We start from the raw sequence: 17,416 nt of genomic DNA on the forward strand, positions 1-17,416 counted from the left end.
CCTTATCAAGTTGTCTTGTTTTTTTCTACTTGCCCACCTTTCTGCAGAATAAAATCAAACTTATACTATCTCGCAACCATGCAGGAGTACACAGTGGAAGATGTTGCTGTACATAAAACAAGAGAAGATCTGTGGGTTATAATTCACGGAAAAGGTAAAGAATCTCCTAATAAATACACTGCTGTTCGTTCTCTGCATTTCTCTAACACGGCCTCTATTAGTCTACGATATCTCAAAATATGTGCGAGATCATCCTGGCGGAGTTGATGTCCTTATTGAAGTTGCCGGGACAGATGCAACTGCTGCATATGAAGAGGCTGGACATTCAGAAGACGCAGATGAGATACTCAAAAATTTCTTGGTTGGCACTGTCAAGGATTATATCCGAAAGAGCAGCCCTGCCAAAACTGTTCGGCTGGTCCAGAAGACTGTCGAGGATACAAAACCTACCAAAAGTTCATCATCCGCTATTGGTATAATTACAATGGCAGCCATTCCGCTGGCAGGCGGCCTTGGTCTTTCTCTGTTGCTTGCTTCAGATAAGCGTCTCAGTCTTCCTGCTGCCTTGACCAACATTTCTCGTCTCCCTCAGCTACCATCACACTGGCTTCCGGCGGCTCATTTACCACAAGGAGGATTTGCAAACGGATTCATTGCTGCTTCTCTCTTTTGCGCCACTGTTGGGGGTGTTATTGGGTCTCAACTGTCTAAATTCACTGAGATTGAGTCAGGCTTCACCAAATATCCCCCGCACAAAAAGAGCAAGAATACGGTAAAGCCCAACCCAAATCTTGCCAGAGGCTGGTTGGAGCCCAAGGGGTACAAAGGTCTCCCATTAATTAGAAAAGATGTGTTATCCCCAAACGTCTTTCTCTTTGTCTTCCAATTACCGAATCCAACCGACGTTATTGGTATTCCTATTGGCCAGCATGTTGCTATTAAAGCAACCATTGATGGAGCGGATGTCTCAAGATCATATACTCCGGTTTCAAATAACACCGACCTTGGTAAGCTGGAGTTGGTCATCAAGTGCTACCCAGACGGTCAACTTACCGGAAAATACCTTGCAAATCTCAAGGTCGGCGACAAAGTTCTCTTCCGCGGCCCAAAGGGCGCAATGAGATATAAAAAGGGCCTCTGCAAGAAGATTGGAATGATTGCGGGTGGGACTGGAATTACACCCATGTATCAACTTATTCGCGCAATCTGCGAAGACGATACAGATACAACCGAGATCAGCTTGATCTACGCCAACCGTACTGAAGAGGATATTCTTCTTCGTAAAGAGCTTGATACTTTTGCCAGAAACTATCCTAAGAACCTCAAGGTCTGGTACATGCTAGACCAGCCTCCACAGAAGTGGCCTTACGGCAAAGGTTTCGTCACACAGGCTGTCATGGCTTCGAAGCTACCTAAAGCATCCCCTGACACCAAAGTTATGCTATGCGGGCCCCCTGGAATGGTGAATGCCTCTAAGAAGGCGTTGGTGACCATGGGCTTTGAAGCGCCAGGAGCTGTTTCGAAGATTACAGACCAAATCTTCTGCTTCTAAAAGTGTATTTGTATCTCAACGCATATTGGATGCTACTGCTATTATAGATTTTTATTTTCCTTGACACATATAGATAGGTATATATAGACTTTTTTCTTGAAAAAATATTAGTAATTTCTTTGTTATATAATGCTCGTCTTCTAAGTGTACAATAAAAATCTCGCAGTTCCAGCTGTGTACTGGGTGGAACCAAGTAATTTAAATCAGTAGAATCTAAATACATTATTTGGTGCAACTATTGAAAAAGAATGGAAACTCCAAGCTCATTCACCAAGGCTTCTCATAATCTGCAATAAACGCATCGCGTATGACTCCCACACCTTGTCGCACTCGATTTAAACCCATTCTCGCATCAAATGGATTAACGGCGTGTTCATATAAAAACTCATTAACCTCCTTCTCGAGCCAAACAGCCTGTCCATCTCTATAATATGGTTTGCGCGGTAAGGCAATCTTGACTCTTGGTCGAATCCCCCGTTCTTGCCAGCGGAGAATGCGGCGCATATCATTAAGAAGGCTGCGATAATCTCCATTATCCAAAAATATTAAATAGCCAAGCTCAAGTGAGGCTAGTGTTTGCGGCATTTTAGATAATAGTGAGAGCACTTCGACTTTTTTGACAGACAGATTCCACAGTCTGAGATGCTGAAGCCGAGGCCAGCGGTCAATGGGAAGATAGGTCTCCAGCAACGGGGGCGACTCTCCTTCATCGACAATATCCGGATCTGTGTCGGCCGCCAAGGAAAAATGCTCCAGATCCACAGCCTTAGCTAAAGCATGACGCAAAAGGCCGCTACGAAAAGCTGGCCAGCTCAATTGCTGCTGTCCGTCAATGTGGAGTGAAAGATCAAAGCGCCGAAGGCCAGGATGCTTAAGTACCGATACTATATCATTGTACGCTTCGCATCGCTGCTCAAAAAGGCGGCAGTTGAGGCCAGTAAGAAGCTGATTTGAGTCAATGAGAAACTCGGACACATGGTGGTGTCGTCGCTCTTGCGCCAGAGCGCGGGCAACAATTTGACAGCCACGCCATATACCTCTAACGCGCTCAGCCCAGACGGAATCTTCTTCATTAACCCATGCAGCGGCTCCGAAAGAAGATTGTCCCTCGTGACGTGCAGGCCAGCCGCGGGGAATGGGGTAATTGAAGCCGAGAGGAAAGGCTCGAATCATCGGCGTCTTGTAAAGCGGGCTAAACAGTAAACCGTGAGCAGCTGGCGTAATAATAACAGTTTGCAATGATGAGAATCGCCGCAACCCATATCGCAGAGCCTCCAAATCAGAGTCGTTTGCAATTACTTCGTCCTGTTGGCTGACTAGATGTTGATAATATGACCACGATGCTTGCATTGACATCTCAGCAGCCGCTTGCTCCACTCTAGCAGGACTATCCCACTGGCCTCCAGTGTGGAACTCATGACGGTTAATCTCTTGAATGTTTTGTTGTCGCTCATTATTAAACCAGTTCTCATTAGTTTGCACGCCTATCTGCTGAGAATCGCTGTAACGTAGCAAGTCAGGCCGCCGTGCTGATGCATCCTCATAAGCAGACCGTGGAAGACGGGCATCATCATAGATGATTTCGATGATGCCATGGCGAAACACCTCGTGATCGGCGATAGAGCGGAACACTTTGACATTGAGGGGATTCGCAGACAAGAAAACGCGGCTAATGCGTAGCGTTGAGGTACTGGCAAGAAGTTTGCATGCAAGACGAAGATTCTTGATGTCACTATTCTCAAGACGATTCGCGATATCTACTAGAAGCTCGATAGGGAGCTCCATCAGCTGTGGAGAAGGCGGGTTATAGTAGCATGGCGAGAGTTCGCGCTGTGGGGAGAGCTTGCTGACGTAGGATTCAGCTGAGAGTAGCTGTTCATCCATCTCAGAGGATACGTTTTGCGTGCTATGTAGACCGGCTCCTACACTTTGATTTAACAAATTTGCCCCTATTATATCACAGATAGTAATAGATGGCGGTGAAGGTTCTCAGGTTTATGTCTAAGAGATAGACGTAGATAACGCGTCGGAGAAATGGGGGCTGAAAACGTGCCAGCTGAGAAGTCTTGCTCAGTAAGCACTCGTACCTACAACAGCACAGTAGATTGCTTTTGGCGTGCATGTCTCAGCTCTACGCATGCAGCTCAGTAGTAATACCGCTGTAATGCAACGTCACTCCCTTGGAACGCACTACTCACTCTTCCTAATCTGTAAAGCAAAGTAAAGCAAAGCACTGTAAAACAACGATCAAAACTAATAGCCGTAATTATTAATACTAATGAAATCTATATTTTTTATACGGTAACAAAAGAAAGAGGCCCTCCTTTTCCATGCCTATAACCACCATTTATAAGAGATTGATGCCAGTAAAGGCTCGGTAGTCGTCTGAATGAAGCACCTTCTTGTTTTTACCATCGAGATCGCACTGGTAAATGTTACCGCCCAGATCAGCCACGTAGACGCGACCGTTTTTGGTGTCCAGCTTGAGACCAATTGCTTCCTTGAAATGCTTTGTAAGGATTTCATATCCCCTAGGAGAAACAGGCTTCTCCAAGAGTCCAGCTTCGTCCAATTGAGCCTTGTTCAAGGAATTTCCGAAAGGCAGCTCACCACGATCAGTCCAGTAGAGGGTATTCGTCTCTTCGTCTACTTCCAGGTCAATTGCCTCAGGAAGACCGTTCAAGAGACAAACAATATCATCTCTTGATTGGGCAGACTGGCCTGCTGGTGTTGCGATATTGGCGGAGAAAATGCGACCTTTGTTGCCCTTAGAGGGTCCCTTCTGAGTCCAATAGAATTTGCCCAATCTAGGGGCCACAGCGATACCAACGCACCACTTGGTATTATCCTCCTTATCCTCTGGATTCTCAGAGTCTCCAGTCTTGATCAAGAGTTCCAGGTCGGAGCCATCGAAGTTGCATCGGAAAACCGAGAGGCCCTCACGATCAGAGAAGTAAATTTTCTTCGACTCACGGTCAATAGTCAGCTGTTTGGGAGTGTTGACAGAGCCAGGAGAAACGACGGTGCGGATATCGGTGCCATCAACGTTAGCAGAGTAGATGGCGCCGTCATTATTTCCCGGAAACCCCATACTAGTCCAGAACATACGGCCACTTTCATGGTCTATATCAACTCCATCGGGCATTGACGTGCTGCCGACCAGAACTTTTTGAATCTTTCCATCTAGGCCCAGTTGGAGGATTTGGCCTCCTGAGCTAAAGTTTGGCGCATCAGCAGCCAGGCCGACATCCAAGACGATAATTTTGGGTTCGCTCGAATCGCCATTAGTAGTGGCAGTCTTGACCGCCGAGGAAGGGTAAAGACCACCTTTTGCGCATTTAGCTCCTAGTTTACCGTTGTCCAAGTATTGTTTCTGCAAAAAGTCGACAGTCTTCTCAGAAGACAGTCCACGCTCTGCAACGTAATGGCTTTCGATAAAAGCCACTGTATCAAGGCCGACAGCTAACATCCTTTGAGTTAGCTGAAATCCATTATCAGGGTGCATAAAACGCTGGGATTGCTTACCGTCCATCATTCTGCAAGGTGATGCGCCACCCTTTATGAACATTTCTGTCCATATAGAGTCGATTTCCTCCGGAACTGAAACTCCTTCAGCTATAATAGTCAAGGCCTCGCGCTTGATAGCGGCCCAAAGGCGGTTAAAGATGAAGCCTGTTGACTGTTTTTTTGCAACATACGGCAATGTTGCGGCTTCCTTGGATCGCTCAACCAGGAATGGGAAAATATCTTGCGTCGTGAAACCGTCCGTCATGAGTTCCACGACCATACACATTGGAGGCATATAATAATGCATATTCAAGACCTGCGTCTTTCTGACGGCGGAGACTTTCTCGATCATTTCGGAAGACTTGTATGAGGATGAATTAGAGGCCAGGATGCAGTCGGCCGGTGTAAGAGCGTCCAGCTCAGCAAAAGTATCGATCTTCAGTTGAATCTTCTCTGGAACAGCTTCTATAACAAGCCAAGCATTTTCGACAGCTTCCTGCATATTTTCGAATGCCTGTGCCTTGCCTGGAGTCTGTCCAGTCTTCTGAGCGTATGCGGCTACATTTTCTTCGACATAGGCAATGCCGTCGCTTCGCTGCTGTGCACTGGGGTCTCGTATCCGCACATTATATCCCGCTGATGCCCAAACACAAGCTATGAGAAATCATTAGCATTTACTTTCAAGATGGATAAATGTCACATACCTATCCTACGCCCCAGAACACCAGCGCCCAAGACTGCGACAGGTCTTTTTCTATAGTTCAAAGGAGGCTGCCACGTGATTGCCATTGTATTGTATAGTTGGCAAATGGTTTAGATTATTAAATTTGGATTCAAGTATTGCAGTTGATGTATAGAGAAGCGTGGTGGATTTGGAGAACAAAGGAGATACTCGGGCTTATATGGTGGCGGCTGAAGCCTAATTCGTTTTAATCCCTCTCTATAAATCCTTATCAAACGAGCTGCATACATCATCAGTGACGCTGTTGTTCGGAAAGCATTGCCTGACGATAACACCACCGTAGCTGGCCGATTGCTCGAGGCTCTCAAAATACGTACTTCGTACAAATTAGGAAATTCCTATACGGAGAATGCCGTTTCCGAGCCTCGCTATGTGGATCTTTCACGGAAGCTTCTATAGCGGCTTCTATTGACGTAGCTGTGAGAATACCGAGCTGCGATTGGCTGATAATCTGCTGCCGAGGTTTGTATTAGCGTCCCGGCACTTTGCATGAGCCACTTTAGCGCTCCGGCATATCAAACAGATGAGATCACAATATATTCGGGAAGCTGATGATGTAGCAACATGCGTCAAATTGTTTCACAAGAATTTATTCTCCTTGATATAGGCCTCGGAATAGGTCTTGATGGAAGCCGGATGATCCGGAAAAAGCAAACTTTAACGAACGGACATACTACATCTTACATGAGACTACGCAACCTATCTGACGCGCGAGACGCGACTCTAACTAAAAACTTACTGTCTTCATATTGAGATCTTATGGCTAATATTCTTAATTAATTGCGCTTTTAAGATTTCATTTTAAATATATCATAAATATCATTACACTAGACTACCTTCTATTCTATATCAGGAACTGTGTGGTGCATGTGCACTGGAAAAAGATTGAATATACGTTGTCAACAACAATATGCTAACATGTTAGCATAGAAAGCTCAGCTGACGGTACTCTAGTTCATACGGTATTTAAACTGTTTGGAAATCGACCTATATAATTACTTTTTTTAGTCAAAATAGTAAGCCGTCGTCAACCAGGTACACGATCCCAGGTTACATCTACCTCGAACAAATAGTTATCAGATAAAGTTACCGGTAATGCTCTCAATTCTCCCCCATGTTGTATGATGGCTTGGCATGAATTCGCCCATTTTTAGATAGATTGCCCGGCTAGTTTTGTATCCTCGTGGTGGATTCGGTATGGCTTCCGGGTGGTGGGTATACAACAAGTTTTGCGTCATCTCCTGAAAGACAGGTGCAGGCATAAACCTATTCACTGCCGAGTTGCACAATTGAAAGGACAATCCACATTAAAGCTTGTTTATTACCTCCGAGGTACCGAGTCGTCTAAAATCTCCTTTTTTAGCCCACGTGTCCGCAACCGCCTCATCCGAGCATCCCAGCAGCTGGAGCTCAAAATTATAGACCGCATTGCAAAAGGTAGGCAGGCACCAGTCCTGTGCCGGCTCAGGTCAAAGTCTTGGGAGGGCGTATTATTTTCCTTCTAGCCGACGTAAATAAACCGATATGGACTTGGCTATGCTCCGTACTTCTCGCAGACATAGCTCGGTAACCCCATATATGAGCTTTTTTCTGCTCCGAAGAGATAAAGCAACCCCATGATGCAAACTACAAAAGTAGGGATACGAGCATGTATTATCCATAATATTAACCGAAAATATATCATATTGAAAAAAAGCTTGATAAGAAATATGCAAAAACATTGGCTGGGTACTTCAAGTCACAATCCTTCGTGCTTTAATAGGTGATGGCGAAAATGAGATATCCTGTGAATTCTCTGGCCAGAAACTAAACAAAATGCAAAGAAAACAGAAAAAAGTGAGAAAATTCGCATACTCTCTCTCTCTCTCTCTCTCTCTTTCTCTTTCTAAAGGCGCCCTGTATACATATATATGTCTATGCATTATTCCGGCCATCCCACCATCCCATATGTACAAAAACAATAACTAAATAAAAATCAAGACATCAAAACCCGTATATCCTCGTCGAACAACGCCTCATTGCATCAAACCCCATCATATCTCATACCTCATATTAATCCTTATTCCCTCCCAAAGTCTTAAAACCTTACGGTTGGTAAATCCGACATGTGCACCTTTGCTCCTCCATACGGCACCAGCTTATACGTCTGCTTCGGTCCAGTGCACGTCCTCTGCAGCGGTGGCACATCTGGCGTGACGCCGAGATACAGCGGCCAGTTGATCTCGCAGCCTTTGACGGTCATGTAGGTTGGCGGAGCGCCCTGCTCGAAAATGGGGTCTGGGAGGGTCGCACTGCTGCTGACGCCGTAGTATTTAATCGTAGAAGGATCGATGGCAACGTTCCACGGCTTGGTGCTGTTGACATAATAGTCACGCAGCTCTGAAAAGGGTAGGCCAGAAATGCCAGGACCAGTGGGGTTATAATACGCATGCGGCAGAGATGAAGTCTCGGTAAATCCAACATCCAGTGCATAGAGCAAGTTGCCAAAAAAGACTGCCACGCTGTTGTTTGGTCTCTCTTCAGTTCTAACGCCCGCGACAATGACGTAGGTGATTGTTGTCTTGCCAGCATTCAGATTGATCCTAGTCATGCCAGTTGACTCATCGGCATCGAGAGTCAGGCGAGACGAAGACGCGCCGGACTGAGTCAAAGTGGACATCTGGCTGTCAGCCCACTCTGGCATACGCAAGTACAAGGTGAATGGCTTAGCAGTGTTAACAGTGTATGTGAGAATGTTGCTAAACGGATAGTTAGTGTCACACTCAACCGTTACCTGACCTCCATTGACAATAGTCGTTACAGTCGATGGACTAAGCAGGGCGTGTGCCAAGCCGCCGTTGTACATCACCCAGCTGTTAGCTACAAATTTGGGATAGCCTTGAGGATGATTGACTGTGCAGCATGGATACAGTGGCTCCATGCCATACGTTGTGGCCACGCCGCTGTTCGCTGTCGTGAACACCTGTGGCACGCTGCCATCGGGTTGGATAATACTGAGGGCAGATGGCTGATTTGGGCTATCCATGTACTGGTGAGCCCATTTATCGCCAGTAAGCATAACGGGGAAGGCGTTGAAGATGGTTCTTTCGGCACGATCAGCGTAGGCATTATCGCCAAGGACCTGGTACATGTAGGCCATTGAATAGGCCGTCTCAACGGCTGTACAAAGCTCGCTACCAATGTAAGATGACAAGTCACGCTCTCTCTCATCTGCGAGGATAGAACCAGAGGCCGAGCCATGGTACTGGAAGCTCCAGTCCACGGCATTCTCGCTCTTGGTGATCATTTCATCATCTCCAGTCATTCTGTATATAACAGAGGACGCCTTGAGACCTATTTTAACGCCATGAGCAAGTCATCTTCGCCTCGAAATAATATGGCAACATACCTTGTCCAACATTGACACCGTGGATATAAACAAAATTGGAGGAATTCGTGGGGTCCACCACCTCCTGGAACACTCCCTCGGTATACCAATCCGCCCACTTAAAGTTAGTCTGCGAGTAAAACAGATTCATATTCTCCCACAGCAGGGAATCCTGATCAGATGGATACTTCTCCAGCAGCCACTGAATAGTGATGATCAGATCATGAACACGCGCCTGTCCCCAAGTGCAATCCACACCACTAGCGCAGTTCGTGAAGCCCTGGCTGTTATTGTTGAGCATCTTGTTCGCCAACGTCATGAAGCGACGGAGCGCCGTGACAACTCGAGTTTCCCACGAGCTATCTGCCTCTACAAGCTGCGTCAGGCCGAGGAAGAAGGGCGTCCGCGCCCAGAAGTTCCTTGCATTGCCGACCTCTGGCCCGATCCAGCCGTCCGTGGCCTGGAATCCCAAGACGGTGTCGGCAACGTCCTGGACCTGCCCCTTGAGCCTCTCGTCGTCAAGTTGATATGCCAGCGGGACGAGCCCGTTGAACCAGTACGGCAACCCCTCGTTTAGAGAGCTGTACTCAGTTCCGCCGTTGCCGGGAACGTTCAGCCAGCTGGACTGGTTGACGTAGACGTAGAAATCGTGCTCATGGCCCGCGAGGCCATTCGCCATGGCGGTCATCTCACCGAGCATCCATCCTCCAGGCTTGATTGAGCCGAGGGGAAGTGGAGCGAATTTCCATGGCCGAACTGTTTTGCAAAATAAGCATGGGTTCCATGAAGGGGTGAATCACCCTCGCGAATCTCAATAGACAGGGCTGTGAGAAGGCGAGGAGATGCTAATGGAAAGGCTCACGAGTTGCAGTGGCAGCTCCACTAAGCGGTATCTGTGCTACAGCTAAAGCAAGAGTCAACTTCATGTTTGATATCATTTTGATATGCCTTGTTCTCTTCACTCAAGATTGTGATCACCACCAAGAGAAACAACAAAAAGGAGGGGAGAAAAGGAGGGATCGGGTTCTTTTTCTTACAGTCCCATCCAGAGCCGACGTGTATCTCCATCGTCTCTTTAATTCCTTTTATCCTTTCTTGTCCTATGCCTGCTCTCCCTCACGTTATACAGACATCTGCCGTCTGGAATTTTGGCAATTTAATTTCGAAACCTCCACTCGCACGGCAACCAGGTTCTTTGCTCGATCCTTGTCTCTTCTCTTTTTCCTCACTTCCCCTCTTCTCTATCTCTCGCTCCTCTTGTCTATTTCACGCTCTCTCTTTGCGCCTCTAACCCCGTCTCTTCCCTCCTTTGGCACGCGCCTTGAGACAGCAATCAAAGGGTTAAATGACTTCCTTTTCCTTTGCCCGTCACCAGGCTGCGGCCGCGTGATAGTCCTGTTACTATGGCCGAGCCGCGGATGGACGCTGATTTCACGATGGCGGGTGCTGTGATTGGCAACTGAGTCTCGAGATGTAAGGGATAGAGGTCACATCGTGTATCCTGGGCGATGGCCGGTGCGACTCTCCAGCGGGGTTTCTGGGTCCTGAGACGCCTAGGAGCAGGGAGGCTGGGCGCTGGGGCCAATAGCGCGCGGGTTGCTCTTAGCAGGCGCCAGTTTATTAGAGAGGCGGCGTCAATAGTTGGTTGATTGTGCGCGATGATCTGGATCTGCGCGCGGCGGACATGACGGCCTCATCACATGGCCAGGCTGAATACAATGCGGTGCTCGTGCCTTGGACAGAAAGAGAAAGGCTCAGGGCATGTATCACACGAGGCTGCTGCTGGTTGCTTGGGGCGGCAGCTGACGAATGGTAGCATTTTCCATTCCACCGGCACTACCAATTGCTAATGGGCCTATTTAATTCCAGAGCAATAGGCAGAACAAAAAAACCGCCGAGACTTTTATTGTTCTGTTATCCGAAACAGCCGGCTACTGTTATTATCCGAGAATATTAGAGCGAGAATCCAACCCAAGCGTTATTACCGTTACTGAAGCTACACAGGCTATAGACGCCATATAAATCATCAACAGGGATGTTATTGCCGCTTTGGACCGTATACTTTTCCGTTCACATAAACGTGCTCCCGCTAAACGCCGTGCGGCTTCGAATCAAGATCAAATGGCTCTTGTCGCTACGTCATAGGCCCATATGACATCTTCGAACCTTAATACAAGCATCGTAGGCCTACCTACCCTGGAGGCGATGAAAACACTCAACCGGCTTCTATATTTGCAGCGCTTATAAACACCATCAGCCTCCCATGCATAAGCCATCTGCAGGTAATCTGTATAAATTCTTACTACAGCGCACTATCCAGATTCATATGCATCCTCTGCTTATTCCATCCTCAATGTAGCTCATTCTAGAATGGTGCGCTCCCACAGCAGAAACAAGCATGAGCCCAACCACCAGATTAAAGACCAAAGATGCGGGGAAAGCGGAGCAGCTAAACAGGCTGACAAGATAGTCACAAACATGGAGCCGAGCTACCTCCGTCCAGTCTCCAGCTATCATCCTACAGATTCAAGAAAGATGACCTCGTGCCCTCTCTTAAGACCCAACAGCCATCCAAAAAGTGATATTCTATTCCCGCTCCAATCCCAACAAGGCTCGGCGGAAAATCCTGCTTCTTTTATAACCAGTCACAAAACCCATTTCTCACACTTTCCTTCCATATTCCACCTAGTCTAGCAAAAACCAGTGTGCCTTTCTGCCTCTCTCCATTAGCAGATGATGGGGTCAGAGGCGTTGACGGAACTGGAAGGTGGCCCAGCCAGGCTTTCACAACAAGCCCGACCAACCGAGCCACCGCCGCTCTTTTTTTTTTTCTAGGACTCGCCCGATTGATGCTGATGTTGGTCGGCACTATGTAAATCACTACTTGTATGCAAGGCCGCAACAGCGGTGAATCGGTGACCTGGGAGAGGAAAATTCGTACATGTCTTGTCTTGTCTATATTTGGACCCGAGTTGATTCAAATGCAACAAAAAGCACTTATACGGGCCGAAGTACCGGGTACATGCCCTGTTCGCACATCCCTTCAGCGGGACGTTGTCCATCCCAAGTCCACTATCCATCCACCCATTGCCGCGCAATCCGTTTCAAAATACGGAAGCACACTCGCAATCATTTGCCATCTTGCTTACCTGGAGATAAAACCATCTCAAGAGAATAATACGTACAACACAGCCGCCCCCTTCTTCCCCCTTGCCTACCTAATTCTGTCACAGAGTACCTGTACATACCAGGTACTCAAAATTCACACCCTTCACGCAACGTGCCTCCATCGCCGAAAACGGTACAAACCAGCCATGTAAGGTGCAAGGTTCTAGATTCGAACTCAAACAACATCTCTATAAACGCGAATATGTATCTTTTCTCAACTCTCATGTCTCAATTACCTTGCCAAGGTCTACAATCTATTAGTAGTAATCTTTATCTCCCTTATCGTGTCATGTCATCCTCGTTCTCAACATAGCCCCTATTTCTCAAAACCATTCGTATCGCAATCACATGGTATCGTGTTAGTAACTTCTCTGTAAGAGAAAGGGCCCGTAAATGGGTGATTGCAAACAAACAAAACGGAGCTGCTCCGTAAAAAATACAAAGTACGGGTGACGCGCTCAACTCCACCGATTGAACCCACCATCACGGCCGTCAGCATGAGTCTAGCTATTAGAAACTAAAAAAAAAAGGGATAATAAGGTTCCGTCTATCCAGCTCGACGTAGTGCCATGCTCTGCACGTAGAGATCTGACAGGATCTGGGCCTACTTCCGCTACCAATACGGAATAGTAATGCTCTACTTCATTTTAATGTTCTTTTGTAATGCCCTGCCGAGAGAGGCTCGTACGGAGTAGTAAAACCCTACTTCATTTTAACGTTCTTTCGTAATGCTCTGCCGCGAGAGGCTCATCCCATCTTTAAGCTATCCCTTATCCATTACTAAGTTACTTTTCATCACATTATAGACATTGTAGCAGAGGTGCCAATTATCAAGCCTACGGCTGTGTAGAGCTTCTTGGACGCATGAGAAAATCGCTGTTTACACCGGTTTAGGAGCTAGTAAAGTGACCATGTGCCGAGACAAAAGTATAACGACGCCATGTTCCGAGCCGAAATTTCCGTGTCTCAAGATATTGATGAGCGTCTCACTCTCGAACCACCAAGACTCCTCCGCTGCTTCACCGTAGTAGACTAAACAATTCACTGAATGAAAAAAAAAAAAGGGACTCTTTGTAATACATGTACTCATTTGATCGCTAGATACATGGCGAATCTCGCCGTATTAATCTATAACTGCAATGTCGTCGACCATGCCGAACATGCTGCTTAATTACTTTAAATATCAAGTCAAAATTATTCACGTGTTCCGTCCCGTCTATGTTCATAGAGATCCCATGCGCCTTTTACCACAGAAAAACAAAAGACAAATATTCCATCGTTGGAACCCACCTCATTGGTTCGTATGCTACGGCCTCCAAATTGTCCTTCATGCCTGCTAGGGCTATAAACCCGTACTCCGACGTTGTAGAGGACCAAGAGACACGGTCAAATGCGCATTTGTGTCTCTCAAATTCCTCAAATGCTTTAGAAAAGGAAAGATAGGACAAATATAAGACATGTGTACAAGGTTGAGAAGGTTAATTCGAACTCGAACCAGGCAGCCTGGCTGCCAAATGCAATCTTCTTGCTCTGGACCGTGGGGTGCGCAACCTTGGTCTCGGCGTCGCGGATAAGGAGATCTTCTCGGTCTGGCATTCGAGGGGGATCAATGGCATAGGCGACGGGAGTCCAGAGAGAGCTGCAGATGAAGATGAAGGTAAGAGGGGGCCAGAAAGCGTGTGTTACTAGGGCGATGAGGATGTCTCTGGTGCTGTGACTCTGTTGGAAGAAGCAGCGGTAAGTGACGAGGGTGACGGCAACGAGAGTCAGGTAGACAAATGCGAGGTGGAACCCAGCCATGTAGTTGACAAGGATGACCCATAGACGACGGAACATGTTCTTCTTTAGCTTGGGGTCACGCTCGTTTAGAGTCGAGGAGATAGAACCGGTGGGCTTAAAGGCTTGCGCTTCTCCTCCAAGCCACCTCGGCAAGATGAAGGCTCGGATAAGACAGAGAGCAATGTAAGGCGACATCCAGAGCTGATAACGAGAACCACGCTGGCCAGTATGATAACCGGCAGGAATGAAGAGAACAAACTCGCAGAGACGGTTGATGATGGTGTTGGCAAAGCACGCACGGATGAGCCATCGCAGCTGTGTATCGTTGGCGTATGCGACTAGAGGCTTGCCCATGATCAGAATGATGGGAATTGCGAAGAGCGAAACAGACAGCAGGACGGTGTAGACACTAAGAGCTGCGTAGAGGAAACCGGAGAAGCGCTGAGCAAAAGTCATCTCGCGGACCTTTTCACCCCACAGACAGAAGTTTAGCTTGAAAGACGTGTCCACAGTACCAATGGCCCATCGAGTACGCTGCTTCAAGTGGCTGCCGTAATCTCCAGGAACGGTTCCAAACTGGAGGGGTTCGTGGACATAGGCCGTCTTCCATCCTCTACCGAGCATAAGAGTCGATGTAGCCACATCCTCAGCTAGTGAACCAAGAGGAAAGTTACCGATTTGCTCCAAAGCCTCCCGTCTAGCTACGTAACCAGATCCAGTGCACCAGGCGACGCCCATGGCGTCCTTGATGGGCTCAATAACGTGAACAAAGAAATCCAGGGACTGCGCCAAGGGATCGGATGGTGGCGTGTTATAGAACAGCTGAGGAGGACAAACCAGGGCCATTTTAGGATCCATCACAGCATGAGGAAGCAAAGCGCGAAGCCAGTCTCTCTCGGGAATCTGCGGCGTTGGTTAGCCAAAATTAAGCAACGCAACTTGGCGTTTTGGCGGAAGACTTGCTCTCCCGCCCATTTTATTCTACCAAGATCATTCTCAGGAAAAAGCTTACCATATCAGCATCGAGGGCAGCCATAAATTGGCCAGCGCCACCAGGTAACAAATTAGACTGCTCCAGGCCGTAGTTGAGGTTTCCTGCTTTGAAATGATGGGGCTGTCCGGGAATCTTCGTGCGGGCCATGTAGTAGAGGTTCGGGTAGGTATGTGAGAGAATGGCGCAAGATCGCTCTAAACCAGCCGATTTGCCGTCGTCCAAGACAATAACTCGAAACCTGTCGATGGGATAATCCTGATCACAAGCGCCGCGAACCGTATCCATGACCAGTTCGTCATCTTCGCCGCAGCAGGTGATAAAAGCGTCGACAGTAGGTACGTCGTTTCCGGTTAGCCTCATCTTGGGCCTATTTCTCTTCTTGAGAGACCACATCGTCCAGGTGTTGTGCATGAGTGATGGGATAGCAACTGCTAGTTCTACGGCAATGAAGACCCAGGCGGCGGCAAATGTAAGGCCGGACGCCTTTTGCGCCAAAATAACACAGGCGATACGAAGGCCAAGATACGTCAAGTAGATTCCGGTGTTGAGCAGCGTGAGAACAGGGGTGAGGGTGTAGAGATACCTCTTCCAGCCCTTCCAGATTTCGGCATCGTCTCGGTCGTGCAGAATGGCGATTCCATTTTGGTCGTCGCTGTCGCTACTGCTAACCTCTTTGCTCGGAGAGCGTCCAGTCTGTGGCAGAAGCTCTGTTAGGCTTATATGACTTTGAACCTGTAGTTTCAACGAAGAATAGGAGGAGGGACGTCAGCGGCGACTTCGCAGCAAGAGTCATGGGTTAGGAGCATATGTATGCGATACAAACCCATCGTGTAGTTGCTAATTGGGGGTATAAGTGAAATAAGGGAGACGCTTGGGGGCAATTGAATTTAGGAAAGTGGGAGAGAGGGGGGTTTTTAGTACCATTGGAGTAGACGATCTTGAATCGGCAAAAATTAAGTGTTTAGACGAAGACATGTGGTCGTATGGCGTCGTGGCACCGCTCCTTAGCGTCAAGGAAGGGGAACTTCCAGTTCCTGCAATTGATGGCGGCCACTGCGGCGATGCGAAATCGTCAGGATTGACCCGACTGGAGCGGTTGGACCTCATGTTGTCGTTGAGCAGTCGAGGATGGGAGTCATCGGACGCAGTGTGTTGATGCTGCCGGAAGGCACCTATCTCGACCATCTCCTCGTACTCCTCCTGGTGGCTTTGCATCATGATGGGCAAGCTTCAATTTTATGTGGCTCGGCCACAAGCGAGAGAAATGGCTGCAGATGCGAAGGCCTTAAACGGGGCTTTAGCGAGGCAAACACCGTTAAGGCCGGGCTAATTGAGCTTTCTTTGGGCACAATGGTGAATAGCGTTTGTATATGCAGGCAGTACTCCGTATTAGATTTGCTAGAAAAAGTGTATCCGCGGCCAAGTAAACGAAGGTTGGCGGCAGAGGCCTGCGCTGGCAAGCTGTCCTGGTGTAATTGGGCTGCTGCTGGAGGAGACGCTGCGCAGGACTTCCCCCTATGAAAATTGGTATGTACTAAACGAATGTGAGCAGCGAAGCAGTTCGCCGCAGATGACGATGAGGGAGGAGGGAAATAGCGAAGGTTGAGGAGCGAAAGAGAGAGAGAAGAGCGAGGTGAAAAAGGAAGCGGCCGAGAGGGAAGGAGACAGGACGTCGGATACTAGTAGCGATGGAGGGTGTGTGGTGTGGCACAAGTAGAGGTACAAGGACCCTCTGAGGCACCGATCTGGGTACATGGAGCTACCGCTAGCCCGTGGTACGAGGTTGGCTCTAGGTCAAGGTGCGAGGACATGTATACGTGCGGTACGAGGTACTCATTTGCGGTGCAGCATGCATGTGCTCAGAGCTGGCTGTTGGGCACATTGAGTTTGGAAGAGGGTAGAGGAGACTCGGAGGGTACTGCATTCTGCGAAAACTCTCGTCGTTTACTTTAGAATTCACAAGATTCTGCAAAGTAGATGCGCCATCTAATTCTAGCTGCAAGTATCGAGACAAACCCACGGTACTTCGAGCGTGAAGCGCCTCACTGCGAGCTCAGCGGGAACAGCGGGCGCCAGTGGGCTGTCAGTGGCTCGCGCTAGCTCCAGCAGCTCCCAGTCAGTGCTAGCACCAGCCAGCTAGGCCGGGCAGGGAGCGCCGTGCTGGTCATAGCAGGTGCCAACATGAGGTTGAATTTCTTTGTGCCGCCATTGAGTGCTTTGATTGACGGGAATGTACGCAGGCGGCGGTGCGGCTTACCAGCAGTGCTACCCAGTAGTGCTACCGCTAGCCACAGGCCTTTAGGTTAG

The 17,416-nt window shown here is 48.2% G+C and overlaps 5 protein-coding genes across 5 annotated transcripts; 1 reads left to right on the forward strand and 4 right to left on the reverse strand.

Moving 5' to 3' along the window:
• Positions 1-78: 78 nt before the first annotated feature.
• GGI43DRAFT_428648 (uncharacterized protein) lies at positions 79-1,552 on the forward strand (the record flags this gene model as incomplete). The annotated part of the gene is made up of 2 exons (XM_083208991.1): positions 79-187; positions 222-1,552. The coding sequence occupies 2 exons, from the start codon at positions 79-81 to the stop codon at positions 1,550-1,552; spliced, it is 1,440 nt and encodes a 479-aa protein (XP_083058805.1).
• Positions 1,553-1,676: 124 nt separating this feature from the next.
• On the reverse strand, positions 1,677-3,575 carry GGI43DRAFT_409215 (uncharacterized protein). The gene has a single exon (XM_083206483.1). It carries the CDS (start codon positions 3,434-3,436, stop codon positions 1,820-1,822), a length of 1,617 nt encoding a protein of 538 aa, XP_083058806.1. The 5' UTR covers positions 3,437-3,575; the 3' UTR covers positions 1,677-1,819.
• Positions 3,576-3,899: 324 nt separating this feature from the next.
• On the reverse strand, positions 3,900-5,848 carry GGI43DRAFT_385351 (uncharacterized protein; the record flags this gene model as incomplete). Its single annotated transcript, XM_083203642.1, has 3 exons — positions 3,900-5,014; positions 5,078-5,713; positions 5,764-5,848. 3 exons carry the CDS (start codon positions 5,846-5,848, stop codon positions 3,900-3,902), a joined length of 1,836 nt encoding a protein of 611 aa, XP_083058807.1.
• A 1,457-nt stretch (positions 5,849-7,305) lies between these two features.
• On the reverse strand, positions 7,306-10,204 carry GGI43DRAFT_409219 (uncharacterized protein). Its single transcript, XM_083206484.1, has 3 exons — positions 10,031-10,204; positions 9,190-9,924; positions 7,306-9,134 (listed from the first exon to the last, which is right to left on the reverse strand). The coding sequence occupies exons 1-3, from the start codon at positions 10,104-10,106 to the stop codon at positions 7,879-7,881; spliced, it is 2,067 nt and encodes a 688-aa protein (XP_083058808.1). The 5' UTR covers positions 10,107-10,204; the 3' UTR covers positions 7,306-7,878.
• Positions 10,205-13,404: 3,200 nt separating this feature from the next.
• GGI43DRAFT_409227 (nucleotide-diphospho-sugar transferase) lies at positions 13,405-16,798 on the reverse strand. The gene is made up of 3 exons (XM_083206485.1): positions 16,031-16,798; positions 15,128-15,802; positions 13,405-15,018 (listed from the first exon to the last, which is right to left on the reverse strand). The coding sequence occupies exons 1-3, from the start codon at positions 16,325-16,327 to the stop codon at positions 13,762-13,764; spliced, it is 2,229 nt and encodes a 742-aa protein (XP_083058809.1). The 5' UTR covers positions 16,328-16,798; the 3' UTR covers positions 13,405-13,761.
• Between the last annotated feature and the right edge of the window lie 618 nt (positions 16,799-17,416).

Source organism: Trichoderma evansii (genome assembly GCF_050947405.1).
Source record: "Trichoderma evansii strain SZMC 28006 chromosome Unknown GGI43scaffold_15, whole genome shotgun sequence".
Lineage (NCBI taxonomy): Eukaryota > Fungi > Ascomycota > Sordariomycetes > Hypocreales > Hypocreaceae > Trichoderma > Trichoderma evansii.